This window comes from Pleuronectes platessa, chromosome 12 (assembly GCF_947347685.1).
Source record: "Pleuronectes platessa chromosome 12, fPlePla1.1, whole genome shotgun sequence".
NCBI classification, from domain to species: Eukaryota; Metazoa; Chordata; class Actinopteri; order Pleuronectiformes; family Pleuronectidae; genus Pleuronectes; species Pleuronectes platessa.
The window spans coordinates 6,366,722-6,393,523 of NC_070637.1; the positions used below are offsets into that span (position 1 = coordinate 6,366,722).

At 42.7% G+C, this 26,802-nt stretch overlaps 2 protein-coding genes across 2 annotated transcripts in view; one reads left to right on the top strand and one right to left on the bottom strand.

The window, feature by feature from the left end:
* plekhh2 (pleckstrin homology domain containing, family H (with MyTH4 domain) member 2) overlaps nt 1-21,200 on the top strand; it is a 34,417-nt gene extending 13,217 nt beyond the window's left edge. The window contains exons 3-30 of the mRNA XM_053436974.1: nt 446-508; nt 590-739; nt 1,785-1,868; nt 1,969-2,050; nt 2,140-2,325; nt 2,900-3,801; nt 4,560-4,635; nt 4,711-4,805; nt 5,125-5,284; nt 6,232-6,368; nt 6,593-6,706; nt 7,008-7,094; nt 7,339-7,497; nt 7,698-7,778; nt 8,059-8,238; nt 8,406-8,514; nt 9,464-9,576; nt 9,756-9,935; nt 10,479-10,576; nt 11,967-12,144; nt 12,662-12,817; nt 12,926-13,023; nt 13,713-13,854; nt 13,965-14,101; nt 17,110-17,239; nt 17,673-17,759; nt 18,123-18,272; nt 19,553-21,200. Coding sequence (XP_053292949.1) covers nt 446-508; nt 590-739; nt 1,785-1,868; nt 1,969-2,050; nt 2,140-2,325; nt 2,900-3,801; nt 4,560-4,635; nt 4,711-4,805; nt 5,125-5,284; nt 6,232-6,368; nt 6,593-6,706; nt 7,008-7,094; nt 7,339-7,497; nt 7,698-7,778; nt 8,059-8,238; nt 8,406-8,514; nt 9,464-9,576; nt 9,756-9,935; nt 10,479-10,576; nt 11,967-12,144; nt 12,662-12,817; nt 12,926-13,023; nt 13,713-13,854; nt 13,965-14,101; nt 17,110-17,239; nt 17,673-17,759; nt 18,123-18,272; nt 19,553-19,738 — 4,320 coding nt within the window. The 3' untranslated portion in view covers nt 19,739-21,200. The remainder of the gene's footprint in view (nt 1-445; nt 509-589; nt 740-1,784; nt 1,869-1,968; nt 2,051-2,139; nt 2,326-2,899; nt 3,802-4,559; nt 4,636-4,710; nt 4,806-5,124; nt 5,285-6,231; nt 6,369-6,592; nt 6,707-7,007; nt 7,095-7,338; nt 7,498-7,697; nt 7,779-8,058; nt 8,239-8,405; nt 8,515-9,463; nt 9,577-9,755; nt 9,936-10,478; nt 10,577-11,966; nt 12,145-12,661; nt 12,818-12,925; nt 13,024-13,712; nt 13,855-13,964; nt 14,102-17,109; nt 17,240-17,672; nt 17,760-18,122; nt 18,273-19,552) is intronic.
* Nucleotides 21,201-22,732: 1,532 nt separating this feature from the next.
* On the bottom strand, nt 22,733-25,631 carry epcam (epithelial cell adhesion molecule). Its single transcript, XM_053436194.1, has 9 exons — nt 25,288-25,631; nt 24,598-24,699; nt 24,217-24,478; nt 24,062-24,127; nt 23,893-23,959; nt 23,705-23,803; nt 23,411-23,608; nt 23,254-23,298; nt 22,733-23,134 (listed from the first exon to the last, which is right to left on the bottom strand). The coding sequence occupies exons 1-9, from the start codon at nt 25,346-25,348 to the stop codon at nt 23,111-23,113; spliced, it is 924 nt and encodes a 307-aa protein (XP_053292169.1). The 5' UTR covers nt 25,349-25,631; the 3' UTR covers nt 22,733-23,110.
* Between the last annotated feature and the right edge of the window lie 1,171 nt (nt 25,632-26,802).

A 26,802-nucleotide genomic window follows, 5' to 3' on the forward strand; every position in this document is an offset into this window, starting at 1 on the left:
AAATATAGACACATCTGTGCACTTTCAATAACCTAATTCTGATTATACGCATTCTTTGGGGTCACATAAAATGAGGAATGTGAAGGAGCAGCTGAAAAGCATCTGCTCTTTTTCCAGCGTAGCAGCGTTATCTTGACTGGAGTTCTCATTACGTCTGTAGCATGCAGCTGGGTCTTTATTTGGTGCTGTTGTGTTTGACGTGGGACAGAAGAGGAGTTGATATTTCACCTCCATGTGTACAGTATGCAAACACTGTGGTGAGAGGAGCTGGAGGTACTGTAAGGGCGGTCTGTCACAGCCAGGCAGCTCAGGTGTGGGGAGTCTCACACGGTGCTGTGTGTATAATATATGGAATTTGTGTCATTAAGTAACAGATGTAGTCAAATGCTCAAAGGATGATATTTAAGTAAATATGAAATGAAAATGTATATTCTCCCCTACCTAGATTCAACAGTTGGAGACGCAGGTGATCGATACAGAGAAGAAGGCTTTCACTGCTCACCAGCAGGTAAGAGCCCCAACAGTAGTCCTGAGTTTGTGGCCGTGTGTGTGGCCGGGTGCCCATTGATTGTGTGTTTGATAATTTCAGGTGCAGTGGATGGAGGAGAAGCTGAAGGCTCCTGAAGGTCAGTCTGGAGATGCAGAGGTGCGTTTGTTTACGCGGTGCCAGGAGCTGCATGCCTCGGTGCAGGAGAAGGACGACGCCATTGAGCAGTTGGAGCAGCAGCTGGAGGAGCAGGTGAAACTCAGTCACACAAAAGATTATTTCTGAGCAATGGATGAAGCACCAGTGGAGGTTTTTTCCTAGAAGCTGCAGCACACAATTTGTCTTCACAGACACAAAGACACACAAGCAGCAAAAACTCTCACCTAGTAATGTTAAGTTTTCACTTGTCAATTTGTTTGGTGGATGGGTTGTTGTTTTGTCAGCATTGTTACACTATTACAATTAATCTAATCTAAGGATGCTGAATTTTGGTGCAGGTAGGGGGACACTTTCTGTAACATTGTGAGAATAATAATTCTAAGAGCCCTGATGAAAAACACCAGGCACATTTAGAGGACTAATACTGTATCTATGAGTGTGAAACATTTGGTGCAGTTTGATTGAATTTGACTGTCGGGCCATGGCAGAGGTATGCACCCTACTGAGTGACATATAGAGATATACATTACATGTCATTTAGCTGATGCTTTTATCCAAAGCGACTTACATTTTTAGTACATTCAACATTTATGAGGGGCCATTTAGGGGTTCAGTATCTTGCCAAGGACACTTTGGCATGCAGATGGGACCGGCAACCTTCATGTTGGAGAGCGCCCACTCTACCCCCTAGGCCACGCCACCCTCATCTGACAGCAGTTGGCTGAAGAGCTGCTATCGTACTCTGGGAATCTGGGTAATAATTTAAGATGATCAAATTAAATTCAGTGTAGGATTAGTGTAGGACAGTGACACTCAACTGAAAAGATATCAAACACTCGACTATGGACAAATGAAACACTGTGATTATTTGTATCCTTTATAAATAACATAGAAGATGCTGCTTTTCTAAGCGTATACTACTTCTTGTATAATGCTACAAACCTCCTGTGAACCCCTCCCCTCTTAAAGTTCCTAACCATGCTTCCTTTCTGCATTGACTTTCCATTTCCATGAAATGCACTGGGTCCTGTCGATCTTTAGTATCTTGTGTCCTGAACGATTTCTATGGCCGCTTGTGTTCACCCACAGAAAAAACATGGCTGATGGTTTTTGCATACAAACTTATTTTTTTCACCAGAAACAGATCCGACTTCAAGATTCCAAAACAGTGGAGGAGAAAGCTGCGAAAATCAAGGAGTGGGTGATGCTGAAGTTATCTGAGGTAAATATAAAATAGTTTATGTGAAGCTGGATGATGAGTTAGAGTCATTGATGTGTCATCGTCCTCTGGACCAAGTATGTGAAACATGTCTATGATTCAGTTTGAGGTTGAGAATGCAGCATTAAGAGAAACCAACAAGCAACATGAGGCTCAGATTCTGGAGCTACAGAAACAAGTGCAGGGTAAGAACATCTTTACATTGTCCATGTTTGCTTATGTTCCTCTGAAGAAATTAGGTTGATAAGAACTCATTCTGCATTTGTGTTTTCAGCCTTCGAGCAGAAGTGCAGTGGTGGACAAGGAGTCCTCAGCAGACCAGGTGAGGCCCAGCGTCTCAGCAGCCTCACCTTTGGCTGTTTCCAGGTGAGGGGGAAGAACCCCCAGGTCCTCACTGGCCCGGCCCCCTCCCAGAGGACCCTCAGCACCCAGGAGGAGATTGAGGCCAGCGGTGAACCTGGTGAGTCCCCACTCAGCCTCAGCTTCTCTGTGGAAACAGCTTCTCTGACTCAGCATGTTTCTGAATGGAGTTAGCTACTTGGAAAGAGCAGGACACAGGATGGCACAGTTTCATGGTGGAAAATGGAAACTGACTCAGATGACCCTTTTTTTGCCATGAGGTCATAGGGAAAGTTTTTGGAGACCAACCAACCTTACCACTTGCTGTATCTCACTTATTAGTGTAAAGCAGTACAGCAGTGCTTTGAGCTAAATGCCAACGTCAGCATGTGAATATGCTCACAATGACAAACACTGTTAATCGTGTTCACCATCTTTGGCTGATGGGAATTTTATGAGTTTTGCAGGTGTGTGGTCATAAATGCCATATCCCACATTGTTACCAAAAGTCCAAAATAATAATAATTCCTGGATCTACCCACTGATCTGTTCTTTTCTGACCAACACCAAGTTTAATTTTAATCTGTCCTGTACTCTTTTTCCTGCTAACTATTAGACTAACAAACACAAATGAAAACAACCCTGAAACAGAGTTCATTGATACATGTGGGTCGTGTATTGTTTTGCCTTGACAGTGAAGCACACAGCGTCCTCAGAGACAGACGGTGAAGTCCACAGACCGGACCAAGCTGGACTCCTGTGCTCTCCTCTCGAGGACGACAGTGCGTCTGACAGCTTGGCTGACAGTACATGTGGACGTGAGTCTCGGGCGGTCTCCTCTGTACTCTCCAGTGCTGCATCAGAGGGCGAGGGAGGAGGTGGAGGAGGGGGTGGAGCGTGTGGTCTGGAGTTCAGCCGCCCCGGCAGTGAGACCTACCTGACCGCCTCGGACGACAGCAGCTCCCTGTTCGACGATGACATGCAGCGGGCGGAGCGGCCCAGCTTTGGTCTCCTGGGGTCATCGGATGGGACCCTGGGGGAGGGGAAGGAGGGTGAGGAGGAGGCGGCACACAGGGCCGAGCTGGAGGACAGCACCTCCGAGGAGCTCAACAAACGATTCCAGTCGCAAAGACTCGACTCCTCATCTTCCTCCAGCGAACCCAACACTTCCAGCCCCAGCCTCACACCGGCCCTCACACCCAAACGACCCACCCCACCCCAGGACCCAAGGGACAACCCTGCCTCACCCAAGCAGCCGCGCCTGCGGACCCCAGCAGGGTTCGGGCTGATTCATGCGTCTGTGGCTAAGAAACACCTGAGCCAGCCACCAATCAGCAGCGAGGCAGCACACGGGCGGACACGCAACGCGCTCAGCATGCTGCGTCCCTTCCGGCCACAGGAAACAGACCTCGACCAGGAGGGGGAGGCTGGCATGGAGACAGGCAGGGACACGCCCCCTCATACCCTCCCCAGCTCACAAGCCCCACCCACCATGCTTTCCTTGCAGACCTCACCTGAACCTGGTCCAGAGCCGGGTGACCTCTCGGCACCTGGAAACACACCTCCCACCCCCCCTCTGCACAGACTGCCCTCCTGGGTAAGAATGAACTGCTCCCCATTGAAAACTACACAAATCCAGCATTTGTTCTTCTACTGTACAAATTGCTTATTCTATCATTTTTAACTAACTATGTATTTTAACTAACTAAGCCATGTCTGTCATGAAGAGTGAGTAGCACACTGCTCTGTAGCTCACAGTGCCCTCTGCTGCTCAGGTGCTCTTTAACAGCAGAGTGTTTACAGCCTGTAGGTGGAGATTGTATTCCAGGCAACATACATTGTGTAGTGTAATGTTAAGACTGTCAGATGCCTTGTTAAAGACAAACCACCTCTTCACATAAGCTTCCAGCATGTCAACATGATTTCCAGCTGGAGGGCAAGTCTATATATCAGAGTAAGCTATTGTTGGACACATAATCACATCCTTATTTATCTACTTATTCTTGTACATCTGTTCATCTTATCAGCCTCACATGTGTCATTTGTATTGATAAGGGCCCAGTGCAGTGTCGAATCTGGTGCCATTAGGACACTTATTCATAAACATCTTCCCTGAACTTTGAATAAACTGGTGAACAGCTCTTTGTGCAGCTTCAGGGTTCTGTGGACTGAGTCCAGCAGCAAGTCTTTATTTGCTGCGGTATAATCCCTGCAGGTCACTTCTACAGTTTCAGTAAGAAAGCTGACAGACCAGGCAAACAGCCCATTCCAAACAAGCACTACACACACTTTCTTAATAGTATAAATTTCGCTTGTTTTTAAAGCTACTGATAATTAAATGTGTTTTCTCGGTAGGAGAGTCGTATCTACGCTGTCGCTAAATCAGGAATCCGACTCTCTGAGACGTCCTGCACAGACCCTGCCAGTAAAGGTAAGTCAGGTACAGAGATGGCTGATACATGTTTTATTAAACTATTGGTTAACTCAGGTTTGATCTGTGTTGCAGACCCTTCCCTCCAGTCCTCCTACCCTGCCTTCATCATGTATACATCCCTCATCTATAAAAACATGACTGCACCAGTTTATACTACTCTGAAGGGGGTAAGAGAGATTTATAAAATTTTGATTGATTGATTTTACTCTTCTCTTCAATTCCCTGCTGCCTAATTGACCGGCTCTGTTTTTATTGGTCTATAAGGGTTGATTTTAATATAGGACTGTTTGGCTGTTCATGCAAGCCTCACTGTTGTGATGCAATACCAACGGTTAGCCAGCAGATGTTAGCATTTTGACTGTTTCATACATTCATTTTTAGTTCAATTGTTCAAAGGCTCCGTGCTTTAGAAACCTTTAGAAACCCTGTGCCCCTGGTGTATGTAGCTGTGACAGTGTCTTTATGTGTGTCATTGTATCTTTGCAGAAAGCCACTCTACTAAGCAGCAGCCCCGTCTCAGACGAGTCGTCCAGCTCCGAGGAGTCATCCAGTTCAGGAGAGGAGGACGGCTCCGTCTGCAGCTCCCACACCTCGTCGAGCTCCCGCAAGGACAGCAGCCCCGGCAGCCCGCGCTCTCTCAAGAGAGGTACGACACAGCAACACATGCACTGCGGCCTGAGGTCGTTTAGAAACCCCACAGGAAAACATGTCCCTGAGCACAACAGCTGCTGCAGTGATCAGCACTAAAACAAAAAATCTCCACAGATTTACATCACAAATTCATTTAGTCGGAAACATCCAACAAGGATTGTGCCATTCCCCTGTTAAATTATCCTGAAAATAGCAGCTTCATTAGAATTAGTTGAGGGTACACTGACTTGTAATAGGGAATCTTTCATTCCCACTACTCACTCTGAACACCTGTTGTTGTTCTATATAATTTTGGTGAGCAGGTACGATCTCCTGTGCGAAGTGTGTAACTGTGTGATAGACGCAGCTTGAATCACCAGAATAAGACCCAGTAAGTTCAAAATTAACATTTGAACTATACATCACTTATGAAGACTCTAAATTCATTATAAACAAACATTCATCTCCAAAATTCTACCAGGAAACTTTTTAAACGTGAAGCATTCTAAAGAGAGTTTGGTGTATTTTCTAGAGCAGCAGTTCTTCTGGTTCAGGAAGTTGGGGAATCATGGGTACTACCCATTATTCAGTTGTGTTTCAGTTCAGTGAGTTGGGACTACGCAGTCAGAGCTCAACACATTTGTAAGATTTGTTTTTTCTCTTTTGAAAAATGTTACGCTCAGTCACGAAGCCTCACACAATTAGTTACTTCATGTGGCTGCAGAGGGCGCTGTTGTCCAGTAAAAGTGACAAAGTGTTGCTTTAATGGTTTTCTCTCTTGTGATGCTGGTGATCAGTTTTTCTACATGTTGTTCTTCTTTTGAATTTCTTTAGTTTCTTTATCACAGTTTACTACTCAATTAATGTTACATGAAGAAACGTAGTTGTAGATATGTTTATGTATATATCATCAGTACAATATGCTGGACCCTCACCCTCTCTCCCCCTCCTCATCTCCTCTAGCTGTGTCCATGTCCTCGATGACATCAGAGAGCGACTACGCCATCCCCCCCGACGCCTACTCCACCGACACAGAGTGCTTCGAACCGGAGCAGAAGCTGCACAAGACCTGCTCAGCAGCCAGCGACAACGGCAAGAGTGTGAGTGAGGAACAAATCCAGGCCTGTCCATCACTTCACCTGTGATATACACAGCAAAATCATCCATAGTTATCACCTCTGGCCCCTCACATTATTTATCGATAACATTGCAAAGGGATATTCATACATTTTAAGTATTATAAGTTGTTGGGAGGTCCTTATTTACACCCTGCATTATATACACAGTTGTACAACACTTAACTAAACCCTGTTGTATCCTGTAGGAGCCGATGGAGAAGTCAGGCTACCTGTTGAAAATGGTTAAGACCTGGAAGAAAACCTGGAAGAGACGCTGGTTTGTCCTCAAAGACGGAGAACTGCTCTACTACAAGTCACCTGTGAGTTTGACATTTGACCATTCATTACTTTTCTCTTTTTGTTTGTTTTGTAATTATGGAATTTTTATTTTGTTGAATATTGTCGGCCTCAAGTTAAGAGCTTAAAATAAATTAAGGCTTAAGAGTATAAATGTATAATTTATAGGCAACTTTACAATATATTCTTGCCCCTTTACATTCAATGAAATGTCACACCAACCCTCAAATCTTAATTTTATTAGCCTTTTATTCGATTGTTAGACCATTTGTATTCTTTTCTCTTATAAGTTCCATAAAACTTAATCGTTATGTTCTGCCACAGAGCGATGTGATCAGGAAGCCTCAGGGTCAGATCGAGGTCAACGCCACCAGCAGCATCGCCCGCGGAGAAGGGAAACAGATTCTCCAGGTATTTATCTCTGCTTGTAGAGAAAAAATACTTATTCCAGGTGTCCACCATCAATTCACATGTCAACACTAATCAAACAGTCTCAAATTCTATTCTCACACTGAAACACAGAAGCACAATTAACAGGGAATACCTTCCTTTTTTCAAGCATTATACTCCTACATGCATACATATATATTTATATATTTCTACAAACCTGTGGCTGTCTTCACCTCCAGCTGTGTTATGTTATTGTTGTGTGTAGGTAGTGACGGGGAAGCATGTTTACTACCTGAAAGCTGATTCTCCCAACCTACTGGAGGAGTGGCTCAAGGTTCTGCTGAGTGTTCTGAGGGTGAAAGCTGCCAGTCCGCTCTTCACCCAGCCTGATATTCGCCCTGGCATGAAGGGGCTGCTCATAAAGGTCCAACAACTCACTAATATGCCCTTAAACAAAAATAAATGATTCACTCTGTTATCACTCTCAACTCTCTGGAGCTGCTCTCGTCGTTTGACCCCAGCCTTTATACATCTTGTATATATTTAAACCAACATATAGTATCTATCACTGTGTGGTCAATCAATTACTGCAATTTCTAACATTTGAATATTGTTATATTGCAGGTGAAGCACGGCTACTCAAAGCGTGTTTGGTGTGCCCTGATTGGCAAAACGCTGTACTACTTCCGGAGCCAAGAAGACAAGGTACAATTCATCATTAAAACCAGGCTAACTCTATTTTACCGGAGTTTATGAATTCTTTATTTCACTACCCACATTAATAATATATTTTTGGATGATATAACCAATTTGAGTATTCAGTCCTAATTTTTCCTGAAATTACGACACAGAATTTTTTTTTACTATTTCTGTAATTGGCAGAATAATGGTCAAAAACTGTAAATGAATAAATTTATTTTTATTTAAATGAGGCAGCATAGAAGCTCGTGTTTTATTGTTTTTATTTGTGTTTGTGTCTTTGCAGTTCCCACTGGGTCAGATTAAGCTGTGGGAGGCCAGGGTGGAGGAGGTGGACAGGTCCCGGGATTCAGATGATGACCTGAAGGCATGTGGGCGGGGCCTACAGGGAGCACCTTTCACCATCTCCATCCACCCACAGGAGCAAGGGCCCACCTACCTGCTAATCGAGTCCCGCCATGAAAAGGTTAACGTCTTCACAGCAGCACTGCCACACCACCAGCTTTTCATTATAATTTATTTTTTTAAGGAGAAGCAAAAGGAAAGCTAGGCAGTAGCTTCTCCGTAAAGTCTCATTGTTCTCTCTGTAACTGTGTCCAAACCTGTCCTTACCTGCCATTGGTGCCTCTGTAGGACTCGTGGCTCTACCATCTGTCTGTGGCAGCAGGAACCACGGTGGGTCAAGTTGGCACCGAGTTCGAACAGCTGGTGGGAAAGCTCTTCCATGTGGACGGAGATCCAAGTGAGTGTTTTCTAGAAATTATTTTCCACCTTGTTGTGTCTTTGCTTCTTTTAGATGATTTTGTTTTATTGGGATGCGTGTGGCCTGTCTTGCATCACCACAATCAGAACGTAATGTATACAAAATATACTGGTCACATCCTGGATGGATCCTATTGGCAAAATCAAACCACTATTCAACTAGTCAACTATTAAATGTCTTGGTTGAGTCATATTCTTTGGGGGGGATAAAAAGTGATAGAGGAACTCCCCATTGCTGCAATAATTAAACCCTTAAATAAGATTTATTTGAAAATATTGACCATCTATATCATTGGCTGTTAGCATCGTCATGAACTAAAGTATTGTTTTTATTCTCCTTCAACCAGTCAACACGTTTAACATGCAGAACAAGATGACTCAGTCATTTCTGATTCAGTCTGTAAGACAGTTTTAGTTTTATCAGATTGCCTATCCTGATTCTACTGGACTTTTACTTTTAACTCTAAACTAAAGTCTTTTAAATCTGATGAGTATACGACTTGTTAGTTTTAATTACTGCCTAGGAAGCACTTTGTAATCCCAATTTTCCAAAACTGTTACTAAGGTGGTTTAAATCAGTCTCCTCATAGATTTCAGGGTGTACGTATGTATTCTACAACTTGTCTTTGCAATCAAATCTATTGCTAAATCCCCAGTTTTGTATCCTTATGGCCAACAATTACAGAGAAAGGACTTGTAGTTGTCATAGTTTTGAGCTCCAGTGGCAGTCAACTGTTGAGAAATGCTGAGGTTATGAGTTCAAACCTCACCTGGAGCGACTGGAAGAGTTGTGTGTGGCTCTGTATTTTAGTATTACATAGGCATACATAATGTGTCTTTTTCTCCGTTCATTTTTCCTCTAGTGAATACACTGCTTTTCATTGATCCATGTGACTCAGCACCCGTCTGTCTCTCTGTCTCTCTTTCAGACTCTCAGATCTGGAGACATCCCATGCTGTGTTTCAGTAAAGAGGCTCTGTCATCTCCTCTCACCACGCTGCCCTCACAGGCTCTGCAGACAGAGGCTGTTAAACTCTTCAAGGTGAACACAGGGACACAAGGATGCACTGCATTGATTGAAGCTTTGTCCAGAAATCTCCTAGCAGGCGAAAACAGCTGCTATTTTCATGCAGCTTTAACCTGATACAGTGTTTGCATCATACATCACGAGTGCAGGTCATCTCTCCTCCTGCGTCTGTCTCATGCATCATCTCCCCTCAGACTTGTCAGCTGTTCATCAATGTGGCCATCGATGCCCCGGCCATCGACTACCACGTCTCGCTAGCCCAGAGCGCCTTGCAGGTGTGTCTGACCCACCCGGCGCTTCAGAACGAGTTTTTCTGCCAGCTCATCAAGCAGACCCGCAGGAGGCAGCCTCCCGACCACCCAGGACCCCTGCAGGTTTGTTACTCACCACAAGGTGTCAGCATCGCTCATGATATGTACCAGAAATGGGGGGGGGGGGGGGGGGGGGGGGCTCACTGAGGAAACTGAATATGTAATTTCTTTCTTTTTATAGCATTTCCATCCATAGTATGTAGGAAGCTATAATCTTTACTTCAATACAGCACTTTGATCAAGATTCAAGATCAAGCCCTTGAAAGTTTTCAGTTTTACAATAGAAACTCCGATCCACAATGTACTCATGTGATTTCCCATATCCAATAAGCTGCTACCACCATTAAGACCTTCAGTAATATAACCAGCAGAGGGCAGCAAATGACGTTCAGCACGACCTGTAAGTTCCAAAGTGTGATGATGTCACAGCAAACCACAGGATTTACACAACACAGAATGATTCATAGCGTAATAGAAGCTCCTTTGTGATACTGTATGAATGAGTTACTCAATAACATGATCAAAACTGGAAACAACTGTCGCTCACATGATGCTTCTCTGTGTCATACGTGTGAGGTCACACTGTACTTCTGTTTCATTCCTCAGGGCTGGCAGTTTCTGGCCCTGTGCGTCGGACTGTTTCTGCCTCAGCATCCTTTCCTCTGGCTGCTCCAGGTTCACCTCAAAAGACAAGGAGACTCCAGGTGACACCAAACACTCAGCCAGAACATAAAGTGACAAAAAAGAACTAATTAAAGCACGATGTGAAAGATGGAGCAGGGAAGAAACGTGTTGTGACTCCAGGTCTAAAGCTGGTCTACCAAAATCTGCCGAAGGTTCCAATTATCTTCTGGCCAAATAAACGTGTTTCTGTCATTTTTCGGGAATCTGGCATGATTCAGTTAAAGAGGTGTGGTGAACTGCTTGAACCAGTTGTTCTGTTTTTTTAATGATCCACCTGTCATTTCAAAATCCTAAAATAATTTTCGTATTGGCCCAAAGTAGTCTGACTCACCGTGTTTTGATTAAACTGAAATTAAATTATCAGAGTGAAACTTTTAAAACCATTAACTTGCTTTACTGGTTTCAGCCTCGACTGTGCTACAGCTTTGTGTTGTGCTACAACATGTTTGCCTCTCACAAACATGCAAACTATCTTAACCATCACTTATCATAGACTCTTGCTTTACCTCTATTACACAGTTCAGCTGCTAAGTCGATTACATGCCTCTCACTTCCAAACTGAGGGTGTGAAGCTCGAGAGGCTACACTGAAGAGTTGCATAGGTTATTTTGTGTAACAATGCTTCATTAAATGTTATGTCTAAAAAATCTAGTCCTATGTCATATATTGTATTGAGTTATCTTTAAACAATGTTTAAACCCAGAGAAAACACCAATATTAACAAGGTACAGTCCTTTTGGTCGCCTTTTAATCGCATCATATCCGCTATGTCTTTGCTCCTCTCTGCTATAACGAGTCCAAACAACGTCTGTCAAAGAAGAGACCGAGTGCCTGCCAGTTAGCCAGTCAGCGTTTTTTCCTAGCACTGGTTGTATTGTCACTTGTAATGGATCCCCTTCATTCATTGCTGTTCGCTGCCTAACGTGAATACAACTTCAATATATCACCCCATAGATTTGCACCTTAGTAATGTCAGGTAGATCTTGATCTGCACTGGTGGTGAAGACAACACCTCCCATGATCCCTTGCTGCTTTATGACATCATCAAAAACTAGGTCCTTAGTTACTGTTTACATTTTAAAACCCCATAGCTGCAGAAGTTACCTTTTGTTTTTTTGATTAAACCATTTTGTCTCCTGTGACCTCCTGAAAATTATACAATTGCAATATTAAATAGCTGAAGAGTCGTTTAAGTAAATTAACCATAAATTAACTAATTAATTTACCTCAAAAGTGACAGATCTGATTCAACATGGCTATTTAGTGAACACAGCAGTAATGCTTACATTTGTATTCATATATCTATCGCAATCATTATTTGATTGGACTGTTGTATAAGAAGTTAATAATTGTACATGATGTAGATGCCACTCATGTACCACTGCATCATTGTCTCCCTGTTGTCCTCAGGACTGAGGTTGGTAAGTATGCCATCTACTGCCAGCGGTCCATGGAGCGGACCCAGCAGAAGGGTGAGAGGCAGGGCCGGCCGTCCCGTATGGAGATCCTCTCCATCCTGCTGAGGAACCCCTACCATCACTCGCTGCCATTCAGCGTCCCTGTTCACTTCCTCAACAACACCTACCAGGTACCGATGATACGTCACACAGGATCACACATTATAGAGATGAGGAAAAGCGTACGCAACTCAACACTTTGAATATTGCTGATACTTTCTTGAATCATATTTCAAAGTCACACCGAGTTTACATATAGGGTGAACTCCGGTCGTCTGGAACGTTGGGTGATGTTGGACACATAAACTCCACGCTGTTTATTTCCTTTTTCGACAAAATCTAGTCAACAGAACTTTTAAGTTAGCAGTAAAGTCTTCAGAAACTTGATAATGACAGCGGAGGTCACCATGAACAAGAGTGAGCTGAAATATCTGTGTCACCTCTCAAGGATTTATTTTGAGGAATATTTAATGTGAGCAGTTTATGAGCGCCATAATGAAAAAGTAGCTAACCTTGCCTTTAATTTTCTTAGTCCAACTTCCATCTGTTTTCCCCGATCCAGTTCTTAAAAGTCAAGCTGAAATACAATATAATTTTATGGATATATTTAATACGTTACATTTCTTTATTTAATTCCGTTTTCGAAAGGTGGTGAGCTTTGATGCTTCAACCACAGTGGACGAGTTCCAATGTCGCCTCAACCAGGACACTGGCATAAGAAAAACTGGGCTGTCTGGTTTCAGCCTGTACACAGATGACCCGACCGGACGAGACCTGGAACACTGTCTACAAGGAGGCATTAAGGTCTGATTTAAAGTCATGTGATCTGAGCATGTTTTGTAAGCAGGATATGTCGCCTCTGTCCTAACATCGTTCCTCATCACAAACCTGTCTTCTTCATGTCTTCTACAGATTTGCGACATTATCTCGAAATGGGAGCAGGCCTGTAAGGAGCAGCACACCGGCAAGTCTGAAAACACCAGGACTGTACGCCTCACCTACAAGAACAGGTAGACAACAACACAACCGGCCTGAGGCTGAAAATCACAATATGTTTACATAGAGCTTTGTTAAGTCCAGGCATAACTCCTTATATTTAACCAGGACACTGCTTTGTAGTGTAACAACATCTCACACATGATAGCAGAGATGATTACAAAGCCTGGTGCCGGATTTGTTTCCACACATACTGAGAGCCACTGAGGGCAATATAGGCTCAGCATGAAGGAAGGTATAACTGATGTATTACAGTATTAGAGTCCAAAATTTTACAGAGCCCAACATTTCCTGAAGTCCATCAATCCATTATCTTTATACCCCTTATCCTTTGAGGGTCTCAGGAGAGCTGGATCCAATCCCAGTCGACATTAGACCAGAGGCACACCCTGGACAGGTCACATGTCCATCACCGGGCCGACAGTCACAGACAAACAACCACCAACCGTCAGATAATATCTGTGGATTTGATTCACTTTATAGAGACAGCAGCAGGTCTTTTATTCACCAGCTCATTTATTCTAATACGTATCAATGCAATGTCAATATATTTCTACTCCAGTAGATTCCAATGGAACTGCAATACTCAAAAACCCTCGGAGTATAATTATGTTCAATCCTTCCATCCTGGTTTCTTCCCCTCAACTTTCTTTGTGTTTCTGTTTTTCTCTTACCATCTCTATCCTTTTCTCTATGTCCCCAGGCTGTATTTCTCTCCCCAGGTCCGGGGGGAGTCAGAGAGGGAGAGGTTGCTGCTGGCCTATCAGACCAACGAAGCCATTGTAGCAGGACACTTTCCTGTCAACAAGGAACTGGCTCTGGAAATGGCTGCCCTGCTGGCCCAGGTCTAGAACTTCACTTGCTTCTTACACGTTTATTTATCACATATAATAAAGCTGCAGTCAAGTTGATATTTTTATCCATAACTTAAAAGCTAATAGTTTTGTTTGTTCAGGTGGAGTTTGGAGATTTTGAGCGTCCCTTCTCTGCTCCTGGTTCAGCGCAGACCAAGTCGAACCAAACCCTGAAACAAGTTCTTGAAAGATTCTACCCTAAGCACTACCGCAGAGCCATGTCTGAGGAGCAGCTCAGGTACAATGACACACTGGAAACTTCCTAGGATTCAGTCCAAACACACTTACAACTTTCATGGGTATATCATGAATGTATTTAATTGGCTATCTATCAATACTAGATGCAACCCACATTATACCTATGTCAAAGTCTCAGGTAAATTTGAATTGGTTTACATCAATATTGAAATATCTGTGTGGTAGATGTTGCCCTTTCAACGCTTAAGAGTCCAAATTGCAAAGCTTGAAAAGGGTTCAAAAGTAATTGGAATCCTGGACAGCTGGCGGTCATCTCACTGTTGGTCCATGCCATGTTTTCTATAAGCAGTCTATGGTTCATGCACATAAAAAGCTCATATATGACTCCCTCACACTCAGAGAGGTCAGAGATGCCATTTAGCTTGAGGTGGAGTTGATTGTCAGTAGGAAGAGGTGAACATACAAGAGGATAAACATTAGGCTATAAAACACTTTCTTTTTTTATACTTTAGTTTTTATTGAGTTTTTAGCACATCTCAACTACACATAGTAAGATCAACTTGCAGATGTTAATTCAGTGCAGATAAAACAAACATACAGTAATGAACAAACAATTATAACAAAAACAAACAAAAACGGAGCCTGTGGGAAAACTTGGTGTAGATAAAAAGATGAAATACATACCTATGTAAAGATTAAGCGCAGCTCAAGTAGCTGCCTTACACTTGAATGCAAACAGACTGTGAGCCAGTGTCCTTATAGTTCGTCTAAGTAAAGTATCCACTTCTGCCATCTCTTAGCATACAAATCCAACCTCAAACGTATCACACAAGTCAGTCGTTCCATTGTCCTTATTTCCTGAATGACATCAAACCATTGTTGCTGTTTAGGTGAATCAGGTTTATACCAGCTTCTAGTTATGGTTTTCCTTGCTGCTGTAAGGAGTACTTTTACCAAGTATCTGTCCCTCTGTAGAGTAACCAGTGAAATGTGACCAAAGTACAAGACAGTGCATGACAAAGGAATCTTATATCCAAGCACATTAATTAAGATTAAATGTACATCTTTCCAAAATGACTTCAGTTTTTCACAACTCCAAAAAATATGCGTGTGGTGTGCTTCTAAGCAGCCATACTGTCTCCAACATGGTTGGGGTGTTGAAGATGCTTTACTGCTGATTTTAGGTGTAATAAAAAACCGCACCAAATTTTTCCAGTTGAAAACCCTCACTTGTTGTGAACTTGTGGAAGTATGTTGAGTTTCACACATATCGTACCATACATCTGATGAAATGTCTACATTTAATTCTTTTTTCCCACCTTAATTTTAGATACAATGTTGAGTTGCCCTTACATTCCATAATACTGTCATAAAACATGGAGATTACTTTTACACTTTTACTATTTGGTTTATATGCATTGATCATATTCTTTATAACTGGGTTTATTTCGTGAGAAATTTCCATCTTCAATTCTTTATTATAATAATCTCTAAATTGTATATACCTAAATAAGTCCCGATTATGAAGAGAAAATGTTTCTTTTAGTTTTTGGAAAGTCTGTAATTCTTTGTTTTTTTCCATCAGTGTACACACTGCCTTAATACCTTTTACTCCCCATTGCTTAAATATGGCATCATTTTCTCCTGGTTTAAATTGAGTGTCAAAGGCTAACCATCTAAGTGCTTTCTGGTCTTTCCTTAGTTTGAATTGCCTTACAAAATCAAACCAAAACTCCAGTGAGCCAGAGGTTATTGAATCTATTTGACTTTTGACTAATAGGGGCATTTCTTTTTCTCCTAAAACCGACTGGATCTGATAACCCTCAACATATGTCTCAATTTCCTTCAATCTAGCAAAAATAGTTATCATTACACCACAGAAAAAGGGGACGGAACTGAGCTGCATAAAAGTAATCTTTGAGATTTGGGAGTGCCATTCCTCCTTTATGCCTGGCCAACTGCAGTGTTGTGTATCTTATTCTAGGCTTCTTTCCATCCCAGATAAACCTAGAAATAAGTCTATCCCAGGTAAAGAACTGGTGTTTAGGAACCCCTACTGGCAAAGCTTGAAACAGGTATAGCAATCTAGGCAACATGTTCATCTTAATTACATTTATCTTACTGCCAAAATCCAATGGATAGGTGGACCATCGTTCAATATCCTTTTTAATATTCTGATTAATCAAATTATAGTTTGCCTCGTATAATCTGTTCAAATTTTTTGTAATGATTACCCCTAAATATTTTATTTCTTCCATATCCCATTTTAAATCATGCCTATGTTTTATTTCTTCTGAAGGCTTGTAATTAAATGACAAAAGTTGTGTCTTTGTAATATTTAGTTTGTAACCAGCATAATAATTAAATTCTTCGAGGATGTCCATCAATATGGGGAACGACTTCTCAGGATCCACTAAATGGACCAAAATATCGTCCGCGAATAAACTAATTAAATGATCTCTATGTCCAATTGTGATGCCTTGTAGTTGTTCATGTTGACGGATTGTCTGGGCCAGGGGTTCAATATAAAAAGCAAATAATGTGGGGCTGAGACAACAACCTTGTCTAGTTCCTCTTTGTAATATAAATTACTATAAAACACTTTCAAAGATACAAAGCCAGAAGTGAGGTTCAATCACATGTGGTCACAAGAGACACATTCATTTTAATACCAGGTGTGAACAGACAAACTTAAAGCTGACCTCTTGTGATTGGATGTCCCAGGACGGATGGTAATGTCAAATCGGAGTGGGTACATCGACTGCAAAGGATTTTCAACACAATATGAATTATGATGGCTTTGATTTACTTTGTGGGCATCTGTCCAACTACTTCTCAACTTTCAATATTAATGTATTGTATTCTATAAAATGATTGTAAACTACTATTCAAATTAAATCTCAAACTTTAATGTAGTTCCCATTGTTTTATTCACTAACTGAAAGTGCTGAATCTCACAGCCTGACTCAGTTGGACTGACATCAACTAAAGGTTTCGATTGCAGGAGGTCGCTCCCTGGCAGTTAACCCCTTCGTTTCCTGTTCTCAGGCAGCTGCTGCAGCGTCTCTCCGCCCGCTGGGCCTCGCTCAGAGGTCGAAGTTCACCCGAGTGCGTCAGGATCTACCTGACTGTTGCCAGGAAATGGCCTTTCTTTGGTGCCAAACTATTTGAAGCAGAGGTAAGTGTGTGTCCACATGTGTGTATGTGTGAAATGTAATCTCTTGAAAAAATGTATCTAAATTGAATTGTTATTTTTATCACCAACTCAGACAACATTACAAACTGTTATTATCGCCTCTTGAATTAAAAACATGATACAGCCTTGAAAAAACGGAGATTGAACAAAAAACTAAATAAACACAAATAAGGGATAATAATTGGAACCTTAGCACAGTGTGGTTGTCTCTGATATTTCATCCACTCATCAATAAAGATAAAGTTGAATTAACACTTCACTGACACTATTTTCATAATTTCATGTGTACTCCTCTTCTCCTGAGTATCTGCTGCTCTAAAGCTTGAACTTCCCAAGGTGGTGATTAATAAAGTCTTATCTTATCTTTTCTTATCTGATGACTGATCTCATTTTCTTTGTCTGTCTTTGCTGGTAGTCCACTACTCCCTCTCCAGAGCAGGGTGTGCGTGTTTGGCTCGCCGTGCATGAAGATGGTATCAGTATTCTGGAGCACAACTCTATTGTAAGCATCACACATTATTCCTTCACTTTAGACATCCCCTGCTAACATTAGTGGGGAAAAGAGACAATATTTATTTGTCACATGCCAAGTCAGTGATTTATTTAAGAAGCTAGTATGCATCTAGTTTCCCTAAATTTGTGATCTTTTTGGTCTGTTGAGTCTAAAATGACTTGTTTATAAAATGCAGCTTGATTAATAATGTGAGTAGCTGTTAGCTGATTAGCACATCTTGATTCCACTTGCTCACACAGATAAGATATGAGGTTGCGAAAGAAGACAGACGTGGTTGGGGCTGGGTGGGGGGGAGGGTAATAATATTGGCTTTTATGTTGTTGACAAACCTCTTTGCTTCCGTGTCATCAGAAACCGCTGGTGTCGCACCCCTACAAAAACCTGATGACATTTGGAGGCTGCAAACAGGACTTCATGCTTGTTATGGGCCAGAGCATCGGTACCAACAGCAGCAAAGACAAACCCACAGAGAAACATCTGTTTGCTATGGACACCTCTAAGGTTCGTGAGAATTCCACACCTGGGCTGCGTTCGGCCGGGACAAAATGTGGCAAATCTTTGTTCAAACACAAATTTATTGAACATGAAAGCATTGCAACAATGACACATGAGAAGGCATTCCCGTGCAAGAAATCTAAGAGGTTAATGACATGGGTTTAAATACATGTTTAATACTGCCACATTTGTAGAAAACTTAAGAATCAATTGTCACTCCACTCCACCGCCTTTATAATAGGGATGGATTTATGAACACATGACTGCAGATTGGACAACAACTCTGACACGACCACCTAACGAGATAAACCATACATCGAAGCCTTTGCACAGCATTGAGGTCACGTTTATCACATTACCACAATTCGCTGAAGAGTAGATTACAAACATACATGTGGTAGGAGTCATCTCATGAGAGCCTTGAAATGAGTGTGACAGAAATAACCTCTGCTCAATTATCAAAGAAAAAGTTCTGATGAGGTTTGATGACAGTGCTCTCTGATACATGTCTGGCACATGATCAGGGAGATGACAGTTATTCACAACATAGGTAGACACGCCAGTGATATTCTAACTCTAATACAGAAAAGTCTCCTTTTTTACAGCATGAACTCAACGCCTTTTGGAACAAACAAGTTCTCTTGTCCAAGAAATTCCTCCGAAAGTGAAGCTTACATCAAATTAAGAACCATACAAACCAGGATATCTTGGCCCAGCCAGAACTTTCCTCTCTCTTAAAGTTCAGCTTTGTCTCCACTGACTGATGCTGACACTCAATATAGTAACATGATTCAAGATTCTGCTGCTGTTCCAAATCCACCAAAATCCCCCGAATTATTCACATTTTAAAAGTTTCCTGGCTGAATATTGGAAAGTCTTTTTGACTGATCAACAGTTTGGCATTACTCTTGAACTCGCAGGGTCTGATTCAGGATTCAGTTACGCACCCTTCATTTTGGAGATCGTACCTGCTCACTAAAGTTACATAGTTAAAGAAAGGACATTCAGGGTGAGCAGTGGGAACAAAAGCTGTAACTTTCTCTCTCCTCTGAGTCAGTGAACCATCAAACTCATTTTGAAGCTGCTATTTTAAGGTACAAAGGATAAATATTGTTGCTTAACATTTGTGTGATATTACTGTTATTGTGGTGCCTCGTGACCTCATGACTAACTGTACATTATCTGATCTATTTAGTTCCGTTAACAGTTTTTAACAGTTATATTTATTTCACCCATACATGGAAACACACAGCACTGATGTGCTTTTTGTTTTGCTTGGTCAACAGATAAGGGAAATCACCCTCCTCATCTCAAGTTACATCAACAGTGCTCACCAGCTGAAGGCCGCTGCCCACCACCTCTCTGCCCCAGCTCTCATGGTGGCCCAGCCCATCAGCCTGAAGTGCAAAGAGCTGAGGAGAAAATCTCCACCAGCGCTGGGACGTCCCAGCAAGGCCCCTACGCTGCTGTGACCGCATGACGACACCCTGATCTCCCTGAGACACACTCACTGTCCTTTAACCTTGTTTAAACTTTGACAAAGAAGGACAAATGTGCAGCTACAGCGGGACTAATTCCAGTGTCCTTCTCGTCTATATATTTGTCTCACTGGGACGGATTAATTTCTGGTTTAATGCTATCTCCTTAAACCACGAGTGCTCCATCCAGATGAAGCTAAAACTGGCCTCCTTTTCTCTGTTTGGTATAATTTGATATCAGACACCAGCTCAGGTTGCAGCACTTCACTGATATCCTCACACAGGATTATTGTGCGTCCACATCCTCCAGTTTTAAGCTGTAACCTTCAGAAAGGTTATTCTGTTTCACACACATCAAATTATCAGATGTGGGCTTAAACTGGAGCTTTGAGCTTCAAACTAAGATACAAGGGTGTTTAGGAACAAATAAGAAGCTTTGCTTTACATTCCCCAGGGACATTTTCCTTTTTTTGTCTCCCTGATGAGTGTGCTGCTTTTATGTTCCGTCTCCAAAGAGAGAAGTCAACAGCATTTATTGACAGACTGACCTCGCTTCTGATACGTCTCATTAATCTGAGCTGTCTGGTACTTTTCCTTTGGTAAAGACGCTGTTTGATGTTATCATTTGCATTCCCGCCTTCAAAAGTGTCACACAATCTTCATAGAAGAGGTGAAGATGAGGGTTGTTTTTGTATTTTTTCATCTCGGGCACGGTCACTCTGCCAGGGATTAAAACTCTTACAGTGTTGTGGTATAATGAAGCAAACTGAACAATATGATGAAAGCAGGAGGCAATTGCAGATAACCAGCTGCAGCACAGACAAACTGCCGTGCAAATGAAAGAGCTCTGTGTATCTGCTGTGATGCAACATGTGTGATAGACTGGATTGGTTGGTTGTGTTGAGAATGACTGGACGTTGTTGGAGACCAGTGTGAACCCTGTGTGTTCTTAGTTACTGAACAGCCAGGAGAGCTGTGAAACTTTAATCCTTCCCTCAGAGTCAGCACGACGCCTCCACGTGATTACGGAAGGGTACCGATACAGGAAGAGAACTAATGTCTGCGTTTTTGTACAATGGCCTAGAGAAAGATGGTGAGAGGATGTGACACAGGCTGAGAGAATAGGTGGATGAAAAATGTATGGTGGTTTAAAAAAGAACAGGTATGTCTACTTGATTGTGAAGATGTTATCATGAAGCAACCGGATCAGATATAGTGACCCATTCACTTAAACTGGAAAAATAGGACATTTCTTTTCTGAGGTTAAAAGAATGATTTCCCTCAGCCAGTATTGTCTCACACCTTAATATACAGCGAGATTTGTCAGGTCTTATATTTATTTGTCATATGAAGTAAATCGTATTTAATTCATCCTTGGAATAAGTCTCATAATTATTGTACAATGTCATGTTGGAATAAACTGAACTGCAGCAGACAAGGTGACGTTTTTCCCAGACACCTGCTCTTTTTTGACTCATTTACATAATACACCTTGCCCTCTGGATAAACAGAAACCATAGAACGCTCAGACACTCATTTCTGCTCAGTCCGACAAAGGCTGCCCTGCCGCATCCTCATTGGTGGAGCGTTACTGACATGCTGATACCTGCTGCAGGTGCCCGACTGCAACTGACACACCCTCATTCCTGTCGTCTTTCACAGAGGACAGAGGGAGAGAGCGAGAGAGAGCTGGGTGGGGGGAGGGAGGATATATGATACCTAACCTGCCTGAACTAGTTAGACATACTTTTGTCCTGGTGTCGCCATGGAGACGATGTGGGGAGGGGCGAAATGGAACTAGGAAACAGGTGCCTGTAACAAAAGGAATGATTAAACATCAAAATGAGGAAGTCATACCAGTGATTTGTATGTAAAAAACAAAGGTCAACGGGAAGTAGATGGGATTAGTTGTCATTTATGGAACGATTTTATTGCCGTTGTGTGACTTTTGGGTCACTGCATCTTTGAGGACTTCGCTGTGACAACACAAGGTTAAACAGGGACTCCCTCCTGAGCTGCTGCCTTCAGGTAGAGAACGTAAACACCGACCACTTTGAGCATGTTGTGACATGTTGTCACAGAATTTTCACTTCAGCAGTTTCCACTGAGCTTCTTCACAGTGCAACACAACCACAAACTACCCACCTCGCACACGTTTGTCTCTTTGTTCAATCAAGACGATTTCTGCCAGACTTTTGACTTCTGGGCCGACTTGTGTATAAAGGGCTCGTGCAGTGAGGCTTTGAACTCAAGTTTCTCTTGGTATTTGTTATGTACATATCGTGCCTGTGTTGAATGAGTGAGGCGGAAACCTGACTGACAGGTTGGACACAACACCAAACAGTTTCGGAGCTACAGCTAGAAATGACTAAGCAGCCTACGCTGAAGTGGTGCGGTCATAAAAATGACACAGAACTCAAAGAGTTTCTGCTTGAGTACGTTACAATGTAAGTGCCAAGATCCGTCATTGAATTCATCATGATCTGCAGGTGTATTCTCTTCCTATAAATCATAAGTCAAGCTATTAAGTTCCCCTCAAAGAAGAAACATTTAAAACCAGGACAGTGACGGATACAAAAAAAAAAAAAAAAGGAGAAGCCTGCCACACCCATTTCAAACCAGTCGAAAACCCCCAATCAAAGCTGCTCCGAGTAAACAACAGGCTCAGTGCAAGTCACCTTTATCAAAGCAGCCATCAAACACGTCTGAGAGGAGGAGAGGTTTGAGGGAAACTTTTTGTGTACTGTAATCATTTAAGCACACCAAGTGTTTAATGGTGACTTTATGTATCAGGTTTAAGTATCAGGGAGGAATTTCACAGCTTAGTGATTCCGATGTTACGGCTAAAAGCTCAACATGCTAATAAGAGCCTGCAGCCCGTTCCCTTCCCCCATACACTCCCACTGTAGTTTTCCACTGCATCTAAAGAAAGGCACAAAGTCCACTGACAAACCCGTGTCATGAAAAGAAACCTTCACCACATCCAAGTGTCTTTAAAACATATTTTATTAAAAACAATCCATCAAACACACATTAGTAAGAAAGAAACTGTACAATCTAAGATATGGAAATTAAACCGATCAACACGTTCTAACATTAAAATGTGGCATGTGCCAAGCGTATTTTTAAAAAGCACAGGTATTTATGGCATGTAGATTGGACGACAAGTTCAACACTTTACACAATTTATAAATAAATGGCGATACCGGTATTGCCAACGACGACATTGACAAACAGCAAGTTGATCCATCTACATTCCTCAAGTAAAAATGGTGAAAAGGGCACAATCCCACTGCAAAGGACGTCAATCCAAAAAGCTGATGTACAAAGCGGACTCTTCAAAAGTCTGCTGCTGCCATGAAGAGATTACATGGGGTCCATCTCTCTTTGCTGCATTACAGGAGGGAGCAGAGGATAAAGGGTCGTTAAACTGCAGTTCTGTGGTACAACAAGGGACTTTTACACGAATTAACATGCAACATTATGAAGTTCCAGGACATTTATCTCACCTGAGTCTTGTTGTACTGCTGGCTCTGGCGCCTTCTGACAAAGAACTGCAAAGAAAAAGAAAAAAAAAAAAAAAAAAAAAAAAATCAGGATACATCGTCCAACAGGCTGCTATATCGACAACGTGCTTCAAAACCGAAGAGACAAACGTTCACTCACCAGGATCAGCAGGCCGGCAACCACAGCCAGCACCACCACCACGATGACGGCGATGATCCCGCCCGACAGGTGCTGCATGGTGAAGGTCGGGGCCACCTCGTCCACGTAGTACACCAGGATGTTCTCCATCTCCAATTTCTGGCCGGCCACGATGGGCTCAAACTTGTCCTGGTTCTTGAACAGTGGCAGAACCTTCACCTACAGGAGGCGAGAAGAAGTAACAGTGTGAGTTTTAACAGGTAAAACCTTGTGGGGAATTGCAAAATACACAGTCAGTGTAAAGCTTCAACATACGTCCTTCTCCATGTAATAGGCCATCTGGGCCAGGTCAGGCTTGGCAACCCCCTTCGCCTTCTTCACATCCACCACAATCATGCGGGCTTTAGGGTCATACTACAAAATGACAGACAGGATTGTTAGTGTTGATCACTGTATAGAAATGTGAGGAAACTCCACGTAAACTTCCTGGAAAAATCACTCACCTGGATCTCGTCAACCAGCGTCTTGTCGAAGTTCTTGTAACGTTTGTGAATGGCGTCCGCGATGGCACTGTATCGAACACAAGGTTACAATGAGAAAAGACTGTTGTACGTTTGTGATTCAATGTGGGGGGGGGGGGGGGGGGGGGGGGGGGCTGTCAAATACACTTACGCCTTCAACTGGTCAGCATCCACTGGGTTTGTTACCTCCTTGTGAGTCAGCTGAAGACGAACCCAGCTTGAAGGGAGATAAAACATTTCAGAGTTGAACATTTTAACATTTCATTCCGACACGTGATCCACACCGACGAGGAGGAAGCTACTCACTAGGTCTCCACCAGCTTTTCACACTTGAGGGTCTTGTCTCCCTTGTCAGATCGCCGCACGCCAGCGCTGTTGACGCACCAGCACTCCTCGGTGTTGTTGCACTGCCTGGCCTTGAATTTGCCGTCGTTCTCGCAATCCGGGTCGTAGATGCCGTCGTTGTCCACGAAGGCGGTCTCGATTGGCTTTCCTCCCAGCGTACGCGTGTCCAGGCCCTTACTGGCACGGTAACTCTCGGCCTTCATCAGGAAACACTTTGGGATCACTAAAAAATTAGAGGGGGGGAGGGGGGGACGCATGAGAAGGTATCACCAACAACAACAAAAACAATAAAGAGTGGTGCTGTGTGAGGTAAAGCATGCGTTTGACCTCATTAATACTTACATGCAGTGCATTCCAGTTCCTGCTTTACGCCTGCGCCGACCAAGACGTTACACTTACACGGAACTCCATCGCAGGTGGCCCACTTCATAGTCTCGCATGAACCTGAGCACAAAGAACCAGGGTTAAATTCACATCTACACACAATCGACACAAAACAAACATCATGTCAGCATCAAGGAAGCTTCAGATACTATGTCCAGTGATTTGAGTTAACGACACATTATGTCACATAAATGGACAAAGGGCCTCTGGGAGGTTTAGTCAAAAGTATTAAAGAAGGGAACTTATGCAGAGGCAGGTTGTATACACAGGCCTATAAACACTAGTGCAGCAGGTAGACAAGCAGGTTTACTGAGCACCTGGGCGTTGGTTTCCACACACACACACACACTTCCTCAAAGAGCGGGCAGATCCTCCCCACCCCCACTCAACGATACCAACTGCGTCCCTCAGATAAACAGACTTCAATCCCACTTTCATCGATTTAAACTCGACCATTAAGTCACTTCCCAGCACCGACTGGCGCGCCGGGGTCAGAGAGGAGATGAAATGTTAACTGCAGAGATCTTAAAATGTCACCTAAATATTTCCGCCTGTTACCCAACCTGCTGCAGCCCCGCACTGTTGTTCGCGCACGACACATTTTAAACTGTTTTTTTTTTTTTAAGTGTAATTGATCAAACTACTCACAGCTCTGGGCAGAGGCGCCCGCCGCCATGGCCGCCAGCACCAGCACGATCCACATCTTCATGATGGACTTTTCAAAAGCAACGCAAACCTTCTCAGCAAAGTGTTGAACAGGTGTCCCTCTGTCCTCGTCCTTGTCGGTCCGCCGTCCACTGAGTATAGAACCTCACACACACGGGGCTTCCTGTGTCTGAGCCGCAGGTGTGTCCCCGTCCAACCTGTTTGGACAGAAACTCGAGCAAGAGCGCGCACGCACACGGGAGAAGAGCTGAGCTGCAGGGGGACGTTCGGTTAATGCGCGTCTCCGTCTAGTTCCGGGTGTTTTAATAGAACTGATGCAGACCGTGAAGGTGAGGTCACTTTATATCCCCTGTACCTGCACTCGCATGACGTCAGAAGGGGGCGGGGATTCACGCGCACCTTTTCCCCGGTGTGACCATATTTGGTCGCGCCCCCCTCCTTCTCATGTTTTTGTTTTTCTTTCTGTGAGATTTCCGAGAAACTCGAAGATGCATTCTATGTATTGATTAATGAATAAAACTGGTTAATATTAGGGTTCTTTTGTTTCTCCAGCAAATCAAATCTCAAAACCATGACACACAGTTTGGTAAAAACGAGCAGCTGTAGTCATGAATGTTCACCACATTCCAAAGACTACTTTGGCAAACAGTTAACAGTCTAAACTTATTTATTAATGATTTAAGGCAAATTTAGTAGCAGTTGCTTTTGTGTGACCTTCATTCATTCTGCCTCCGGGAAATTATCTGCAAAACACTCTGTTAATCAATGTATTTCTAGTCCGACTGATCTCTATACTTTAGTGTGAGTTAAAAAGGTGAAAAAGATTTAGCTTATCTTCCAACTCTGATCTTTAAATTCAATAAATCACTTGTACATTTCTGCAAGATGTTAATCCTCGTGTGGATGTGCATGTGTAAACGCTGCCATTTATTCTATTGTTCTATTTCCATACACATGTTTTTTATTCTTTGTGTTAAGTTATTCTGACACAATCTCTCAAACTTTGTGGTACATTCAAACCACTTTGTCCAAAGCTGTGTCCTTGTTCATATTTCATTTCAAATATCCCAATGTGTGCATTAGAAACACAGAAACTAAGTCTGAACATGTTTGTTGTTTACTATAAACTGAGGAGCATTGTGTTATGATGACATCATCAAGTGTCCGAGCAGGTATCTAACACGACTGAAACCAGAGGTTGAGAAAACCTCTCTCAGGTGTTGTGAGTCACGTTCAACTGGATGAGTCACAGCCTCAGGTCTCATGGAGATTACGTGTTTGTGAAATATTCTCACCATCAGTGATGTGCAATCTTTAGTCTGATTCATTAGACAAAGTAAGTCAATAATGAAACTTGTAAAATACGGAAAATGGAAGAGGTGACATTCAGCAGAAGGGACCCAATGAAAAAACTGAATTTGTTTTTAAATTTGCTGTTTTGCTAAATGTCAGAGTAATTAAAAAAATGTGGACCAAATACCAACACACAGGATTTTA

What these genes read in the sequence shown, in the direction of transcription:
- epcam (XM_053436194.1), bottom strand. Translation starts at nt 25,348, where the DNA reads ATGAAGATGTGGATCGTGCTGGTGCTGGCGGCCATGGCGGCGGGCGCC. An exon ending in TTGCCGGCCTGCTGATCCTG is followed by an intron (nt 23,299 to 23,410) that starts GTGAGTGAACGT and finishes TTTTCTTTGCAG; the next exon opens with TTCTTTGTCAGAAGGCGCCA. An exon ending in AGCAGTACAACAAGACTCAG is followed by an intron (nt 23,135 to 23,253) that starts GTGAGATAAATG and finishes CCTGTAATGCAG; the next exon opens with CAAAGAGAGATGGACCCCAT.